The following is an 18,108-nucleotide window of genomic DNA, read 5'->3' on the forward strand; positions in this document are numbered from 1 at the left end:
CTTTACAGATGTGGAGGTGCAATCACTGGTATTTACAATTCAGTCTTGATTTACACCAGTGTTAAGAGTCAGGGGAGCTAATATTTATTTTCCCAGCTGCACTTGAAGTCTCCTGCCAATGTGTAAATCTACAATCCAATGACAGTTGGAATCTGGCATAGACATCTGAGTGAATTTGGCCTACAGATTTTCTGTGACATTGGTGTTAAAAGCCAATCTTAAATCCATGCATAGGTGCTTTGACAGTTGAGATGGTTTAGCATGAAGTGCATGACCAGGTTGACTTGTCACCAGCACATCTGTTAGGATTGACCTTTGCTGTTTTTATATCTGTGATAGCTCTCATTCATGTCAATAATTGAATGCTATCTCCTTTACCCTATGAAACTGTCTGGCTTCAGCTGAGAATCATGGTTTGTTGTTATTGTATCTCACCCATGTTCTAATGATAATTAAACATTTTGCAGACATGTTTATCCAGAGCAACTAACATATATTTGTCAGTATAATAATATGTGCAATCCCTGGGAATCAAACCCAAAAACATGGCATTGCTACACCTTGCTTTACCAGGTGAAGGCATATAGGGTGTACTTTTCTACAAGAATAAAATTTTCTTTGCAGAAACTGACGTATGACATCCCAGTGTCAGTGTATTTGTATTTAAGTAATCAGAACTAGTGGAGGTATTTGAAAATTATGATAGAAGTGTGGGACAATGTAAAAATGATTTTTTTTTACATATAGGACAACCATAGAAAAACATTAATGAAATAATTTTAAATAACACTGTATCGGGCAAATTACAGAAATTCATAGGTCTTGAAGCAATTAAACATGATGTTAATAAAGAACTGTTTCATGATAAATCACATGACATGACAGACAGTCAATGCCTAAACCTTGTGCATGCCTTAACAACTATTTTTACCCTCAGGAATGTATGCCCTTAAAGGCGCAGCAAGGCTCTATATATGACGTACAACAGAGGCACTCCCACAGTGATGCATGAGGAGGAATGTGTGATGACAGTTGATCCTTTCATGCTGGGTACTTTAGTAGCTATGTTAATAAATTAACATGTAGCATATCTAGAGTGGTTGCAGGCTACAGTACCAGTTATTATCTGAATGGTCATTTCTCTCATTCTTGATGAGAGTGTCTGATGTTTTTGTCATATCTGTAGGCACTGGCTGGTGCAGTGTCCTCTCTTCATGTGGCTCCAGGATATTAGTTGCTTCTTTTCACTTGCTCCCAGGTGGCTTAAGCACATCTTCTCCTTGTGGAACTCCTCCACTGCAAAGCATGTCTGACCAATAACACCAACACCACCTGCCCGAAATGTCACTGGAGAGCCGTGGTCTGCACAGCAAAGTCATCATGCTGCTCCAGCAGCAGATTCCAGAGCACCTGGAGTGCCTTCCATTCCAGTACCAGAAAGCTGCATCGTGGACATGGGCATCATCCAGCCATGATGATGAGCAACTACTTGCAACTGTGCAGCATATGTAAGCAACAGAAGAATTAACACAGCCATAACATGAAGAACACTGACCTATACTATAGGGGGAAACAAGGGGAAGGTAACTAAACACAAACACATCACAATGACAAAAACACATGTTTTACACTCTATTATGAAGAGAGATGTAACTAGACTTAGCCAACACATAACAAAATATATATATATATATATATATATATATATATATATATATATATATATATATATATTAAAACAGTGTAACAATTACAACTACAACTACTAGTGTAACAACTACAAACCATAGTGGTTAAATTTGTTTTTTATAATAAATCAGAATTCCCAAACATGCACAGAACTTCATGAATTAATTTCAATTAGAATTTTAGTTGGTCTCAAATCTGTGCTTAAGTATATGCACTGGTATACGTATATGCAAACCAGACACCCTGTATAGTTACTGCATGGACTGAATGAAGGTCACTTTTTAGCTCTCTATATAATTTATAACATCACGAGATTCGGTAAACACACGGCAGTATCTCCAAACCATCGCTAGAGGGCACCTCATACCACACACAAAGAACAAACAAAAGAAAGTCTACCATACTTATACACCAAATTATCAAAAACGTTTAGCCTAAAACATCAGTTCCACTTACCATTATGCACTTAAATATGAAGTTCCAGTTGAAAAGTAAGATTCCATGCAACAAAAGGGGCATCTAGTCTAGGTGTGCCCACAAACTGCTAATCTATTGCAGTAAGGTATTTCAGTGTACAGTACAAAATGCTTGTATCAGTGTGCAGGAAACTTTATGCACCTGAAGCAAAGCATTTATTTATACATGGAGTTCATTGTTCATTTATACATGGAGTTCAAATATTTGGCACAACATTTATCCAGTTTCATTCAGAATAAATTTAAACTAAATTAACTATAGTTATCGGGAACACTTTGCAAAATTTTCTCAGAAGTAGAAATCAGGGATAATAACAACTCAAAACTTCATTGTGCACTTTGTATTTAATCTATTTTCATAAATTTCCCTACAAGCATAAAGTCCTAATGAGTAGTCAATGGAGTGCTAGCAAGTTTTTCATGGGCTATAAGAGGCAGATTATAAGTAAACACATTTCTGTATAACCTTTAACATGTATGGCTTTATCACAAGTTTAATTTGCCACTATAAATTGCTTATTTTATACTTTTCATTGTTTCCAAATTACACCCAACTTGGACCTTATTCTTAAATTATCACGCAATGTACTTAAAACATTAACAGACTTTTGGTTTGCGATTAATCTTTATCTGATCAGGTTGAGGCTTTCATCATCAAAAATGTGTCCTTAAATTGTTCTACATGCATTGTCTTTAAGGTATTTTATCAAAATGCCTTGTCCAGCTCCTGTATATTGAAACAGGAAGTACTGTCTGTATACAGTATGGTTCTGAATTGGTTCTTGACTTGTGGCTCTTCTCTGTTTTATCCATACTGTACTGTTTGCTATATATAGCAATAAACTTAGGATGTACATGAGAACCCTGCTCTTTTATGTGCTTGTATCAAATCTAGTGGTCATGATATGCAAAACAAAGTTTTTTTCAGTGCACCTATGAATACTGCAATGTCTGAGAGGAACAAAAAGGCACATGATCTTTTAGCAGCATGTGTGTTTGGAGGCTCTTTAGGCAGTTTCTTGGTTTTCCCTTAACTGTTCCAAAGTGGTTCTTGCAGAGTGTTGTGTTTGAGGGACTTTGCAGGTGGCTTTCAGAGTTGCTCACCTGTTCTGATCCAGTTGAGTGTGTATGAGCTGTGTGCATTGGGAAATTCATGTCTCAATACTGTGTGTCCTGGTCCAGAAGTAAAGTGGGTGAGAAAGAACCCTGAGCGGTAGAGTGTATTCAGTACACTGTACCAGAATCGCACTACTTTCACATCTGTCCCACCCACTTCAAATCCTGCCCACTGTAGATGTATGGTCAGAATGAGCTGACTGATCCTTCTGAGCGTTCCATCCTGAACCCAGCTCTCTAGCATACGCCACTCTGCACTCTCCAAGTCTGCCCAGAGAACATCTACCTGTACACACATAAGTACACACAATTAAGACAGGTGTACTGGTAACTGTATAGATGTAGTAGGATTATGTATTTAAAACATAAAATGCTGGTAAATACAGTTAATCTTTTTCTGTAAAAATATAGACAAAAATAAAGTATTAACATATTGCAGAGAAAATAAAGTATTTCTATTAGCACAAAATGAAGAAATTACAATCAACTTCCGTAAACAAAAGAAACAAAATAAGAAAAACAAACTACTTTGAAAAATGATGGACTATGACACATAGTAAGCATAAATTTTGGTTACAAGTGACTGAGACACAGCCACCACTTTGTTAGTAAATGCTTTAATTTGCAGCATTTAAATTGAATTACATTAAGGACTGCAGTTTTTTGGCTGATTATAATTTAAATAGTTAATTAATAATGTGTAACATAACACTTTTTGAAAGTAAGATATCCAGCCCTGTAACCAACATACAATATACTGTATTGTAAATAGGCGGTAGAATACATACATACAAAACAATACATATGTGAAATGAGGCATTCTCCACCAAGGACCTTTTATGTTCCCTATGGAGAGAGCAGTCTCTATCTATCAATCAAAGATTAGCAACAACATACATATATTTCCTGGGGGCATCACATCTCTATGTGAGTCACCAGACACTGTTGCCATGGTAGCCATGCGTGACCACAGACACTATCTCCATGGTGATAAAGCATCAGACAGGGGATTCTGTGCTAGTATAAGAATGAAAATGAGAAAATAGATGAATGCCAGTACCGTTTTGTGACCCAAAGAGCTCATGATGTCCACAAGCCTACAAGACCCTGTACCCAAAGCTGCCCTGTGAGAGTGACTGCGGGGGTGTCTCCAGTCCAGCCAAGCTTGATGGTGCTGGATGGATCCAAATACAGAACCACTAACATGTCTGACCTGATGTCTAGGGTCAAAGTGATGTACCTCACATCCCATATTTAATGTGTATTCCAGAAACACTGCGTCTTTCCCATCCAGACTGCAAAAGAATAAAGAGACAACACTGCTAGTCACACAGAATCTTTCTGGTTTACCCATTACACCTCACTCCTAACCACTTTGTTAGTAATTCAACAGTTCAGTTAATGTCCTTAGTTAATGTCTTTTTTTTTTTTTTAAGTTTTATTATTATTAGCTTTCTTTAAGTATTTTGAAATGCCAGTACTTTTACAGGAGTGAACCCTGAATTAGATCTAATTTTATATCCACCTTATAGGTGCATTTTATATGTATACTTTTATTTTGGCCCATCTGTTTGTCAGTCCCTTCTACTCCATTCATCACCAGTCATTTTCTGACCACAGGACCTCTACAGGCTGAATATGATTTTTGGATAGCAGACAATTCTCAACACAGCAGTGACACTGACATGTTAGTGGGTGCTGTGCTGGCATGAGTGTATTACAGCACAGCAGTGTTGTTGAAGTTTTCACACATCAGTGTCAATGCCAGGTTGAGAGTGGTCTGTCACCCAAAAATATCCAGCCAACAGCAGGCCAGTCATCAAAACTCTGACTAAAGATGAGGAGATGGATGATGGCTAACACAAACTGTGGCTCCAACAATACACCTACAAAGTGTTTCTTATAAAAAAAAAACTGCTTCGAATAAGGGGAGTTGTGCATGTATGAATATCCTGATCATTTGCCATGTGTAGCCTCTTAACACTGTCACAACCACAAATCCAGCAAGAAGCAACTGTGGCCCAAAAATTTAATCAAAAATAACCACTATCATCTTACTTCTTACTATTCTTGCCTCTTTCTTGAAGCAGTATTTGATTTCCATTCAGTTAGATTATAGACTACAGAAGAACTTCTTCTTCATCAGTGCTTTTATTTAGAAATAAAAAAGCAGGTCTCAATGGCTTTATTCAAAAACAAATATTCGCAATCTCTAATGAAATTACTTCCAGTATTTCAAGATCTACAGGAAATCCTGAGCCCATCTTGTAAGGGAATGTAAATAACACAGTACTTCCCCTCATCTTAGCAAATAAATAATCTTCACGTAAACACCAAGACCGCTATGAATCACATCCATGCTACAAACTAACTCTGGAGCGCTGTCATCAGTGCCTACTAAAGGTTTCAAAGTATCCTGTGCTATGAGCTGTGTATCTAGGTATGAGTTAGGTGTTCCCATACAGAGGTTTCACAGGGAGATACATTGTCCTTCCTTGTACTTGATGACTGCATTGTTACCAAGAGGCCATCAAAGGAGGATCCTATTGACTGCTCTCAGACTAGCCAAAGAGACTCTTTTAAAGTTATAGATCAACTGTTATATTTCTACCATTCTCATCTGCCTGGCCTACTTCCAGAACATTGTTCTGGCGGTGTCCACAATGGCCAGGATAAAAACAGCCCAAAGAATGACAATTCAGTCTCAGCTGGATATTCCTGATTTATTGGCCCTAATGAGACCATAATAACTTTGATAAATAAAGTGCCTTTTAATGTCTTTTCATCATCCCTCATTTCTGTTAGCTATTTTAACTTTCTTATTATATATATTAGTTATGCTTGATGTCTGGAAACAGTAAAATATTGGGGGGGGGGGATTCAGAGAACCTCCTTTTGACAGAATTGGTGAAAAAAAATCACAAATGCGAATTTACTGTAAAATTAGTCTGTTGTTTCACTGCATAAAGAATTCACATTTTGGATGTTGAACATCTCATAAATCCACCACTTATATATTTCATATTTTACCGCTAATATATATGTGCAGGCAACCTAGACTAACAAAACTTTTGTTCCTGCATCATTAGTTTAAAGACAGGATAGCTAACAAAAGTTTCTAGAATTTCTAGCTTCAGCATCTGGAATCTATCCAATGCCAGTAAAGTAGGCCATGACAATGTATAAAGTCAAAATAAGGGTAGAAAATCAAAAAAGGTAAATAGCCAAAACATTATGTGGTTAGATGGTGCATTGTTAAAAAGCAAGAATGTACTGGTGAGTTTAGCAATAGCAAATAACAGAAATATGCCAACATGAACCAGTCGGTTTGGCACAAAAGGCAAACCACTTTAAAGATTACATTGCTAAATAAATAAAGCATTTGGTAACACTTCTGACTGTATGAGAACACACTTACTAATAACTCTTTGAATTGAATGCTTTTGAACACTGCATGCACTGAATAAAGAACTCTCCAAATTAATGTTTCACAGTTTCTTCTTCTGTGGAACATGTTGGCAGTGGAACTGTCACTCTTATCTTTAGCGATGATATAATGTAACTTTTTATATTCTCCCAAATGCCTCAAAACTCAGTACTGTGTATTACTTTGTACTGTGGCCTTTTTCAAGGCCTTAATCTGAACTTGGTCCTATGGAGTATACATTTTATTTATAGAAGGCATGAATAAAAGACCAGTAAACAATAAGCAACTGAGAATGACAAAGGCCTAACAAAATATCACCCGCATCTTTTGAGGACTGTGGGTCACAAACTGTAAGCAGTAATTGGGTCCAAAGCTTTTGCCACCAAATATATAAACATTTTTACCTAAAATAATTTAAATATGTCAAATTAATAATGATATCATAAAGTAGGCTGTAATTCCTTTATAGATTCCCCTGCACACATATGCAAATATTCTTTCATTAATCTTCACAATCTGCACCATAGTTGCGTTTTTTTTTTTTCAAATGCAAAAGAAACCAGAAACAACAAAAGTAACATAACAAGAAAATTGTGTTCCTGTGCAATCGCATATATATTGCATTGTATCTGTTGTAATACATTGTAGTGATATGATATTTGATTGTCCGCACATAACTGGAGCGTGTCTCTAGCTACACAGAGCTGAGGAGAATCCATGCAATCTCTGATGTGTATTTTATGATGTGTTCAAATAACAATATACAAGTAGAAATATCAATGCAAATTAACATGTTTTTAAAGAACACTTCTTTTATATTTTGCACATTACATTTCCCAAATTTTGCATATTCCTAAAATGCTTGATGGATCTCCAAAGATGACTCACATAACAGTAAAGCAACCAATTGTTTTGTTTTATATTATATTAATTGTTTCATATAAACAGATAAATAGGAAGTACCTATTAAAAGTGATGAATGTGTTATATCAACATGACATAAAAGACATACCCTAAACCAGGGGTTTGCCACTCCGGCCCCAAGGACTCACTGTTTCATGTTTTTCCTGCTTTGATTTGATACAACTCATTAACTGTTGGAAGAAACAACTTAACTTGTACAAGACATGTCATCACATTTCTATTTCATTCAAGCAAAGAATTTGAAAAGATTTATTTTATGTAAAGCACAACACTAGTGAGTCAATGTCTGAAGTATAGTGAGTTATTTTTCCAAACACAGAATAAATAAAATCTGAACTATGTTTTAACAGATTTTTATCTGGTTTCATCAAACGCATCAGCTATAAGAGACAACCTGAATGTGAGTACATGGATGTGCTCACCTGAAGGAGTAAGCCACACAGCTACTGCCTCTAGTCCAGTGGTTCATGCACAAAGCCACAGAACCTTCCAGCACCTGTGCAGGCTGAGACCAATCTGAATGCTGCCATCTTGAAAAGTTCACCTGAAGACAAGACACAAATAGGTACTGGAATCTGTGTATGCATATGTATTTGTGTGAGTTCAGATATACTGTATGTGTGCAAGGATTTGATATTAGCTATTATTATTATTAAAGAAACAGAACTTTGTATTCAAGTTTGCACTTAAATATACAGTACTGCGAAAAATAATTAGGCCATTATGAAGAAATTATTAACTATTATCTTGGCAGTAAGTGCTTATTTGCTTGTAAAAGAAAACAACAACAACAACAAATAAACACATTAAAAATATGATTGCAAATAAAAATCTTAATACAGTAAAAAATTATAATATTTTTTAATCAAGCAACGCAATTACGACCTACAGATAGAAAGTATACAGACAGCATATAACAGGGCACCACCACCATTATTTTCTTTCTTGATCTTAGATGCTTGCACAATAGTGTATTTGTGAAGACAAGCATATATTTTTATTCAATTAGATTTTAGTCAGTTACATTTATTTACCAATTCCCTCTTTGTGTTTATTTAAACAGTGTTACCACACTTGGACAACAATACAGAATATCTAACAAACTTAAGTTCCTATGCTGACAGATGCCGGGGTTTTTTTCTTCGTTTGTTTGTTTTTTTTACAAAGGTGGTCTATTATAGTTCTGTAAATTACCAGGGACCGAAGAATTTTTTTAAGATGACACATTTTTCCCCCTTGTCAAGTACATCCATGTGTACCTCTGCTGTAGTGATGAACTGGGTGAGACACTGGACCTCAGTGCTGAAGGAGGGTTGTCCTGATGCCCATGGCTGAAGCACCAGCCCTGTTTCAGTGACCTGGAGAAACAAACCCACAGATCTATCAAAGCTATATATTTAGATAACTTTGGATAGATTTACATAAAATTGTGATCACAGATGTCTTGTGTGTGTGTGTGTGTGTGTGTGTGTGTGTGTGTGTGTGTGTGTGTGTGTGTGTGTGTGTGTGTGTGTGTGTGTGTGTGTGTGTGAAAAAGCCTTTGGCAGGAGTAGTTGCAACATGTTGTGGGGCCATAGAATGTGCTCTTTGTGTAACCTAAGCCTGTCTGGGAACTTGGAAAGATTCTGGTTCAAATATGTGGCAGATCCCTCACTAAAATACAACTACTCAATCTACTGTAGTCACCATGGATACACAACAAAGGAAAAGATGAGTCATGGACAGGGAGAACACCACTTGGCTGATTTATTTTGGAGGGATTCCCACCCCAAATGTTTCCTTTCATTCTGCTTTCTGGCCACAGATTTGCGATGAGAATCTTTTTCTGTGTAGTAGGTTACTGAGATTAGATTCGGTGGTGGGTCAGAACACTGCACGTTACAGTTGAAGAACTACAGTAAGCGCCGGGGTTACCTGGCGTGAATTCAGTTCATTCTCATCTGCGTATGCGCCTAGTCCTGCGGATTCTTCATCAGCCAAAAGTTCTGGCGCACTCTCGAAGCCCCACATTCCCAGTCGTCCAGCGACGCTTGCTTCGGACCACGTCGATTTATCGGTACGCCCAAACCCCTTTATACTGATGAGTGTAAAAACAGGATCTTCGGGTCCAGCCGAAGTACGCAGTAGTATCAAACTAATGGTTAGCTGGAGAAGTAGGAACATCGACAAAGCGAGCATAAATACTGAAGGAAGAAGCCACCTCACTCCGCCACTGTTGCAGGTAGCCATGCCTCTCTTCTGAAGCAGTGTTGCGTAATGTGATCGAGATCGAGACACAGAGCTGGAGCCTCTATGATAAACTGCACAGCTCCAGGGCACTGAAGAGAAAGGATCACGCATTGCTGGACAAGCAGCTTGGTGCTCGTGCGTTTCTCTCTCTCTCTCTCTCTCTCTCTCTCTCTCTCTCTCTCTCTCTCTCTCTCACACACACACACACACACACACACACACACACACACACACACACAAAGCAAGGATGTGATTACATGCAACACTCAAAAACAAATTTTAGTATGCAGGATATGAATTCACTGTTTCACTACACATTACAGGAAATAAAACAGTGCCCTAAGAATGAAACCTTTGAATATGGGTTTAGTATACGGTATCTAGAGATTTGCACCCATTTGCAATTAGATGTCAGTGAACGATGGCTCAGTTCCCCAGTTTAGAAGATTCAGTGCATAGAAAAGGTAACTATCTAAAGAAAAATAGAAATCGATAAATGAATTCCAGAAGAATGGAAATTCAACGACGCGGCGGTGGACTTCGGCTACTTAAAATCCCTTCTCGTTTGTCTCCCCTGCTTGTCTTTGTCCCTTTAACTCACTCGTGTCCTTGTTTGAACTTAGCGTACTTATCAGAATGTCTGACGGCAGCTTCGCCTCGTTCTAAAAGCCTTAGCGGCAGTGCACCGGCTAGAATACCAACGAGCGGCGAGAATCCATCACTGCAGAATACTCAACAGCGAATGTTACTGCCAGAATAGATTCTACAACCTGCTCTTAAACTTAACGCTAAAAGTTGTCTCCCATGCATGCTTTTGAACTTGATTTTGGGATTTCCTCTTCACATAATTGGAAAGACACAGGGCGCCGCGCACTGGTGAAACCAACTCAAGTGCTTTAAGCAGACAAGGTTAATTTGCAGTTATATCAAGATGTAATAAATCAGACTATTAAAAAGTTTAATAGGCTATGCTATTAAACAGTGTTATATTATGTCGGACTAACATAGGAGGCAGTAGTAATTCCAAAACGTTTCACCTATTAAAAAAACCCCAACTTGGACACAAGTGTTGAATGGATAACAGGATGTGTTAAGAGTAGACAAACTCTGTGGGTGGAATAATTTTTGTGCTGTTGAGGTTTGATGGGGCTGTTTTTTCACATTCCAGAATAACCATTAATACTCCAGATGCATACAGACAAGGCTGATCTTTTTTATATTGTTTTATATTGTACCCAGATTTCCTTTTGATTTTCATGTTCTTGTGTTCTTCTCGTCTGTTGCTGTAGAACTTGACCGAACTTGACCGTTGCTGCAAAACACTTGACCGAAATCTCCATTACTAGGAACTCACTCACTTTGAGTAATAAAATACTGCTTAATGATGTGATTAAAATTAAATGAAACTGTCATTGTATATGTTGTCATATTTCCCAACTCCTCAGTTTGTCTTTCCTTATCTGCAATATTCTCCTTCTATTCTTGTACCCAGCTTCCCACAGAACAGAGGCAATACAGAGCTACACAATGATAAGAAGAGAATGTGTATTTAAATATTCCCACCTTAGATACAGTATATGGAACAGACAGATACAGTATTTCATCACAAAAAATCACTATACGACACAGTGGACCACAAGAAATAGAACAGTGGAGCGAGAGAAAGAGGGAAAAAAAAAAGGAGAGGATGAGTAGGAGAGTAGGCATTGTCCACACCCTGAGTCCCAGACCTCTGTGCCCAGAATGGCCAGAGGGCTGACCTCTCAGCACCTATGCCAGAGCAGCATCTTTGGGGTCAGTGCATGAGTGTCTGTCCTCCTGACAGGAAATGATGAAAACACAGAGACATGAACCAGGCATTGGGCAGGGTATGACCGTGCTGCAGGCCAGGAGCAAGAGCAGCAGAAGCGGGTACTGGATTCACACGGACTCCCACAGGACCAGAAGAGGTCCCTGTCAGAAAACACTGCAGTACCTATTTGCACAGGACCAAGCAGAACCACTGAAAGCCACTTAAAAACTGATGTCACCTTTTACAGAAATTCTGGGAGATTCTCGTGACATTCCTGTAATGAGTTTGTACAACTTTCCAAATGTTTCTTCACTTTTAAAATTATTTATGTTTGAGTTATGTTCTCATTGTAGATTGCTCCTCTGGTGTTGGGTCTGTTGGTGTGATTTATGTACAGATGCTGGTATCTTGGAGCAGACAGCACATAAGGGAAGATAAGGGGTAAAGTCTGAGTAGGGAGCAGGATTACCATTAAATAATCCTGCGAAGGAGTTTGATTTTTGGGTAGTATGTAATTAATCTCTTCAGTGATATGGTCAGAGATGATGCTGAGACTAGAAAAACAGATAGACACAGAAAGAGTATCAGATCAGAGAGAAAATGAGAGAGAGAAATCAGTATGTAGTCCAAAACCTTTTCTTTTCTTTTTTTTCCTTTTTTTTTTTGTGTGCTCTCTCACGTTGGTTTGATAGACAGTTGCAGGCATGTCTGAGTTTCAGCTTTAATGAGCCATACTTGCATTCTGAGGATTCCTGTGTTTCTGCAGTTCAATTCATTTCTTCTACTAGATATTAGCAGTGTGTGTGTCCATCCTAAAAAAAACTCCACCCAAGCTCCATACTGGTCTTGTGTGTGAGAGTGTCTATCTGTGCGTGCATGTGCGGTTTCAAATGTTTGTGAGTGTGTGTTTGTGTGTGTGTTTTGCGTGTGTAAAAATACGTGAAAAACATGTAAGCATAAAGCATGCATGCATCTGTGTGTGTATGTATGTGTGTGGTGTAAAGTTGGATCTTGATTGTCACTGCTGGAGAAGTCAGCTTTTAGTCCACAGTTCCAAATCTCCTCTCTTACTTAGTAAGTGTCTTCTGTAGCATCTCATTTACAAAATATTTTAAAAATATGAAAATGGCGTAGTCCAAATCATCTGTTAAATGGAAAGACAGACAGTAAGAACAAAGATGGAAAGTTGCAAATTAAGCATAAATTATATTATGTCACAATTATAACAGCACATTTGGCAACTTTTGTTTAGCAACTGTTTGAATGTAATGGTAGACAAAGATGTTAGTGATGTTAGTAATGTTAGTGAGCTTCACTGCCTTTGACTCATGCAGGTTTGAGAACTAATTTCTCACCTTTGCTGGATTGCCTCAACAATGCTAACTACAGGCTGGTGACAGTAAAGCCTTCATCGTTGGGTTGGTCCAGTAGCTGACAGAGAACCCCCCCTCGAGCAGTTTGGGACATGTAACGATGCCCAAGGGGTGCATAGCTGTCCATATTACTATGGTAACCCAGCTCCTCATGCTGGGGAGAAGAGTCTAGTGTCCCACCCACACAAGAAGAGGACATTGTAGGACCTCTAAGTACAGGTGGAGGATAAGGAGAGTGGGATGGCACCCTCATTCCTGGGCCCATCAGTGACATGTCCCGTTTGTGGGAGGGCATAGCGATGGCAATAGATCGCTGCTCCTCATAGCTGTGGGGACTATTAGCAACACTGCCACCCTGCCCGTACCAGCACGGGGAGCCGCTGTAACTAGGGGAGTCATACTGTGGAAACTGGTCCTTTGACACACGGTGAGGACTCATTGCAGAGCCACACTGAGGCAGGAGCCGGGGACTAGGGGACAGCGTTGGGCTGAATGTCCTGGCTGCATGCCCATACGTCTGTGGTGGTGGGCCTGGCTTAGGGTACTGCTTTAGAACATCTGACTGTGTTGAAAGGCTGGGGGAAAGAGAGGCAGAGTCCGAGGGGTAGATCTGGGCAAATCTCTCATCAGAAGAGGGAGTAGAGGTGTGGGCAGAGTAGGGAGATGGATATTCACAGGGCTCAGGGGCATGACTGAGAGGTGATAGGCTACTGCTATCTCCACTGTAATAATCCAACGTTTCCTGGTATAGTCCTCCTGTTGAAGTCATCTGCCCAACCCCTGCTGGGGCTGCAGGCTTTTGAGGTTTGGGTTTGGGCGGTAGAGGTCGCTCTCGTTGACAAGGGGAGAACCCCCCCCTGCCCCTCGCCCCCCTGGGTTGTCGGCCTGCAGAAGAACCGCGCTTTGGACCACCTCCCTGCATGGGAGGGCTTGCAGGTGATCCTGGGGGCATAGGGCATGCTTCCCTCTCATTCTGCGGCTCTGACCTTTTCCTGCGACCACGGCCTGGCTTGGTCCCACCTTGAAACAAAACATTCTGACTCCAGTTGTATGAAGGGCCAGCAGAATTTTCATTCCAATCAAGCATCAGCTTCTCCAGGCTTGACAAGCTAGACTGTCCCTCAGGCACTGGAACATCCCTAGGGCAGAATGGTGCCCCCACACTCCCTATCCCTGTGTGGGAGGAGTCAGAAGAGGACTCAGAGAATGTGTCAGGGCAGGGACGCTGCTTTGCCTTCTGAGGTGTGTAATTTGATATGTCCAGTATATCTTTGGACTCTGAGCTAGCTGTGCCAACTCCATAGTCAGAGTAGCCATGGAACTGATGAGTGCCAAATCCATCACTGCCCCAGGTCGGTCCTCCTTGCCTGTAGCCCCAAAGAGCAGAGGACTGGTATTGTCTGCAGCCTTCGGGAGGAGATGAGGATGAGGAGAAGGGGCTAGTCTTTGATATTGACATGTAACTTCCACCTGGTGATCCTGGACCAGCAGACTCACTCTGCTGCATTGCATGAGCAGGTCCAGGATATCCACTATAATGACGTTTGGCAGAAGCATGATAATTTGAATAACTAATCTGCCGTTGTGCAGATGGGGCAGGGGAGGCTTTAGTGCCATATGTAAAGCTGCAGTCACTTGGCCTCTGCTGCTGAGGAACAGGGCAAATGCCTGTGCCTTGTGGGACAGTTCCACTATAGGCTGAGGGGTATTGGGAAAAACCACCAGAAGAAGGATGGGGAGAACTAGGGGAGCGGGAGAGGGAGACAGCAGGAGATTTTGGGAAGGGAGTGGTGGGGGAGGTTTGGGAAACATTGTATGAATATGGGGGTCTAGTCACAGAGCTGCTCTGGGACTGAGTTTGGGCTGAGGGAAGTAATGGTCCCTCCCCAGTGTTAGCAGATCCTTTAGGGCTTCTCTTAGGAAAAGCAGGAGACCAGCGATGGGCGGCACCCGGGCTGCTGCCTTCATATCCAGGAGTGAGCTTACGAGCATCTTGCCGTCCTGTAGGGCTGGCCATAGAGATGTCCAACAAGTCTGAGGAGTCATCTGAATCAAGTAAAGAGCGAAAGTATCCTGCAAACATTCCATGAGAATCCTCTCCACTGCCAGCTCCTCGTCTACCAGGGCTGTGATAAAGTCCTCCCTTACCAGTCTCTGAGGAAGGAAAACCTCCCCGTGGAGAGCAAGAGCCCTGATAACTGCCTGCTCTTTCAGGGGTATCTGGATCACCTTTTTCCCCCCATCCACTCCGTCCATTTTGCCAGTCTTGTTCTTGGATTCCCTGACCACCTTTTAATGCTCCATTCTTTCGTGCACGGCGTTTTCTAACCTTCTCCCCAGGGACAGGGATGCCTTGCTCACTGAAAGCTGACCTACTTATTCCACCACTAACCCCCTTTCCCCTCTTTCGCGGCGTTCCTGGTTCTGATAGAGGAACTTTCCGCTTCTTGCCAATTGTCTCAAAGAAGTCACTGAATGACCTCTTAAAGGCCTCAGAGCATCCTGCCATGCCCCCTCCCCTCCCACCCATGCAACCAGCACGACCCCCTCGCCGGCGGAACCCTGTGAGTCGATGCAGTAGGGTGGACAGGTTTGGGTTCTCTGGAGATGTGTGGAAGGTCTCTGGCTCAGTAGGGGTCCAGCATCGTGGTGGGGAGCAGCGGCCTGTGCTGGGAGGCTGCCTGTTCAGGAAGGCCAGCTTGGAGAGAACGTCCGCGTATTCCACCTTAACATCGTTGGTGTCATTCACATACGAGGGCAGTGGGGACGGCAGCTTGACTCGCCGCCGCCGCCGTGGCTTCTTGGGCTCGGCGGCATTCGCAGCGCCGGCTCTAGTCTCACGCATATCAGGCTGTCCTGGCAGGGCCTGTTTAGGAGGCCTTCCCCTACGACGCTTCAGGATGACAGGCAGCTCTCCCGGGGGAAACATCACCATTACGCTCCTTCCGTTGTTTTTCATGCGGAGAAGAGCAGTCGGCTCCCTTGTAATGGGGGTACCTGTCTCGCCCCCAAACACCCCCTCTGACCCTTCATTCCCAGGACCCACTTCCCCACGTGAAGCCAACCCTACACTCTCTAAGGAAGAGATCTTATAGCTTTTCTGCCGTCGGCTAAGGTGCACGGGGATCCGTGCTATTTTCACCACTATCTTCCTCACACCCAAAAAGCGACCTCGTCGTTTTCCTCTTGTTGATGGCTGGGTCACAGTGCTGCACTCACTTCCAAATGCTGTACTTGCACTGTGATTTGGCACCATGCTGGATGATTTAGTCGGTGCTTGGACAACCCTGGGAGGTAAAGCAGCCGAGGTGACTTCTGGAAAGAGCTCTTCCTTCAGCCTGATCTCCTCTCGTCTCCAGATGTTTTCCTCCTCCTCCTCCTCTCTTTGTTCCCCTTCCCTTTTCAATATGCTGTCTTCTGCGGCTCGACGCAAACGGGATGACTTGCGAAGGTGGCAAGGGAAGCGTGGCCGACCAGAGCTCCTCAGGGTATACTTCCTCTCAGCCTCTATAGGGGTGTTCATGAGGTTGTGGCCTACACTAGAACTGTGGCACATGTCAGGGCTGGGTAGATGGTCTGTCTCTGGTTTACAAAAGGTAGGGGTTTGCACTGTCTCTACATTACACTTAGAGACAGGGCTGTGTTGAAGGGCTATATAGTTTTGTGAGGGTTGGCTGGTTTGTAATGGGTGGGTTGAATGGATAATAGAGGTGTATGTTTCGGACTTGGGGGTTATAGACAGGTCCTCTGGGACAAGTGATGTATCTCGCTCCATGAGAGGGGAATTGGAGTCTATGTGTGAGTCCATCTCCGCATGTGTGTGCTTGTGTGTCAGCACATCTGCATCCATACACATTTGGGCATCCATATGAATGTGTGTCTGTGACTGCAGATGTGTGTTCGAGTGTTCTGTTTGAGTGTTCTGCTCAAGCGAGTGCGTTTGCTGGTGCGCGTGCATCTGCAGGTGCGTGTGATGCTGTTCATGCATGTGCATTTGTTCAACATGGTCCATTTGTCTGCGTCTCCTTGCTCTGCGCTGGAGCTGTTCATCATGGTTACGCAGGCCATTAGCCAGTGAAGAAGCCGAATAAAGTCCATAATGTAGTGAAGCGGCTGCGCCAGAATCTGTGGGGCCAGCTGAAGACACTCCAGGCTCCACATCTCCCATCCAGGAGCCCTCGCTCTCACTGCAGTCCTCCTCGGCCAGCGCTTCACAAGGCAAACGCACACTTCCGGAGCGCAGACGGCCTGACAGACGGCTCATTACACCGCAAACTCACAAACTGTACCAATGCACGTATATGAGGTGCTCCAATCTGTGCGTGTGAGGGCTGTTGTCCAATAGGCAGCAAAGTTATCTGACAGCTTCAACCCAGGCAACTCTCACTCGCAACGTGCAGCTCCTTGATGGGTGAGTCCGAGTGCAAGGCCTCCAATATACACAGGCTTCACAGATTTCAGGAGTGAAGTTTCCAAAAATTATCAGGCAGTGTTGTTCTGTGAAAACAGAAAACTGTATGAATGTATTGTTGTCAGTAAAAACAGAGCTATCATTTTATTATTCAGGTGCTATCACACTTTTTGATGATGCTTTAATGATAGCTGTAGTTCTTACCGTTTCTGTTGCTGCAGCCATGTTTTGTGTTATCCCTGTGGGCAAAAGGACAATTGTTACCATGGTGATACAGTTAGAGAACAGTTGTAACCATGGCAATAGAATATGAGTGGAACAGTAACCATGGTTACAGTTTTCCTATCCAGTGCAATGGCTTGAGAAAACAGTCTTTACCATAGCAATGCAGTTTGCATCCCAGTAAGAAAGCTATGTATATCCCAGTTAAATTTTCAAATGACACATATTTGTAACTTTTCCAGCTGCAGACAGCATATTTGTATGGTTGCAAATATGTGGATTACTGCATAACTTTTAAACCAAACTTAGTAAAAACCAACACAGAAAAAAATGCTTGTGTAGAAGTGATTCTTTCAAAATGATGCAACAGGACTGCCACTCTTGCAGCTACTTCTTTTTGTTTTTCTTCGATACTTGGTTGGTGCAGCAGACATAAGCTATTGTTTTGA

The 18,108-nt window shown here is 41.7% G+C and overlaps 2 protein-coding genes across 3 annotated transcripts in view; both read right to left on the reverse strand.

Annotated features, from left to right (window-relative positions):
- Positions 1-1,850: 1,850 nt before the first annotated feature.
- On the reverse strand, positions 1,851-9,985 carry LOC113588343 (methyltransferase-like protein 24). The gene is made up of 5 exons (XM_027027477.2): positions 9,547-9,985; positions 8,892-8,990; positions 8,055-8,176; positions 4,342-4,576; positions 1,851-3,567 (listed from the first exon to the last, which is right to left on the reverse strand). The coding sequence occupies exons 1-5, from the start codon at positions 9,970-9,972 to the stop codon at positions 3,256-3,258; spliced, it is 1,194 nt and encodes a 397-aa protein (XP_026883278.2). The 5' UTR covers positions 9,973-9,985; the 3' UTR covers positions 1,851-3,255.
- A 1,407-nt stretch (positions 9,986-11,392) lies between these two features.
- ahdc1 (AT hook, DNA binding motif, containing 1) overlaps positions 11,393-18,108 on the reverse strand; it is a 19,456-nt gene continuing 12,740 nt past the window's right edge. For both annotated transcript variants that reach the window (XM_027027475.2, XM_027027474.2), the window contains 3 exons: positions 17,642-17,676; positions 13,009-17,523; positions 11,393-12,797 (listed from right to left, as the gene is read on the reverse strand). In XM_027027475.2, the coding sequence (XP_026883276.2) occupies positions 13,037-17,290 (4,254 nt within the window). In that variant the 5' untranslated portion in view covers positions 17,291-17,523; positions 17,642-17,676 and the 3' untranslated portion in view covers positions 11,393-12,797; positions 13,009-13,036. The remainder of the gene's footprint in view (positions 12,798-13,008; positions 17,524-17,641; positions 17,677-18,108) is intronic.

This window comes from Electrophorus electricus, chromosome 8 (genome assembly GCF_013358815.1).
Source record: "Electrophorus electricus isolate fEleEle1 chromosome 8, fEleEle1.pri, whole genome shotgun sequence".
NCBI classification, from domain to species: Eukaryota; Metazoa; Chordata; class Actinopteri; order Gymnotiformes; family Gymnotidae; genus Electrophorus; species Electrophorus electricus.

Excerpts from the sequence above, each read along its gene's own strand:
- LOC113588343 (XM_027027477.2), bottom strand. The coding sequence starts at position 9,972 with ATGCGTGATCCTTTCTCTTCAGTGCCCTGGAGCTGTGCAGTTTATCAT. Across the intron at positions 8,991-9,546 it reads ATGAACTGAATTCACGCCAG|GTCACTGAAACAGGGCTGGT; the intron begins GTAACCCCGGCG and ends TTGTTTCTCCAG. Across the intron at positions 4,577-8,054 it reads TGTGTGGCTTACTCCTTCAG|TCTGGATGGGAAAGACGCAG; the intron begins GTGAGCACATCC and ends ATTCTTTTGCAG.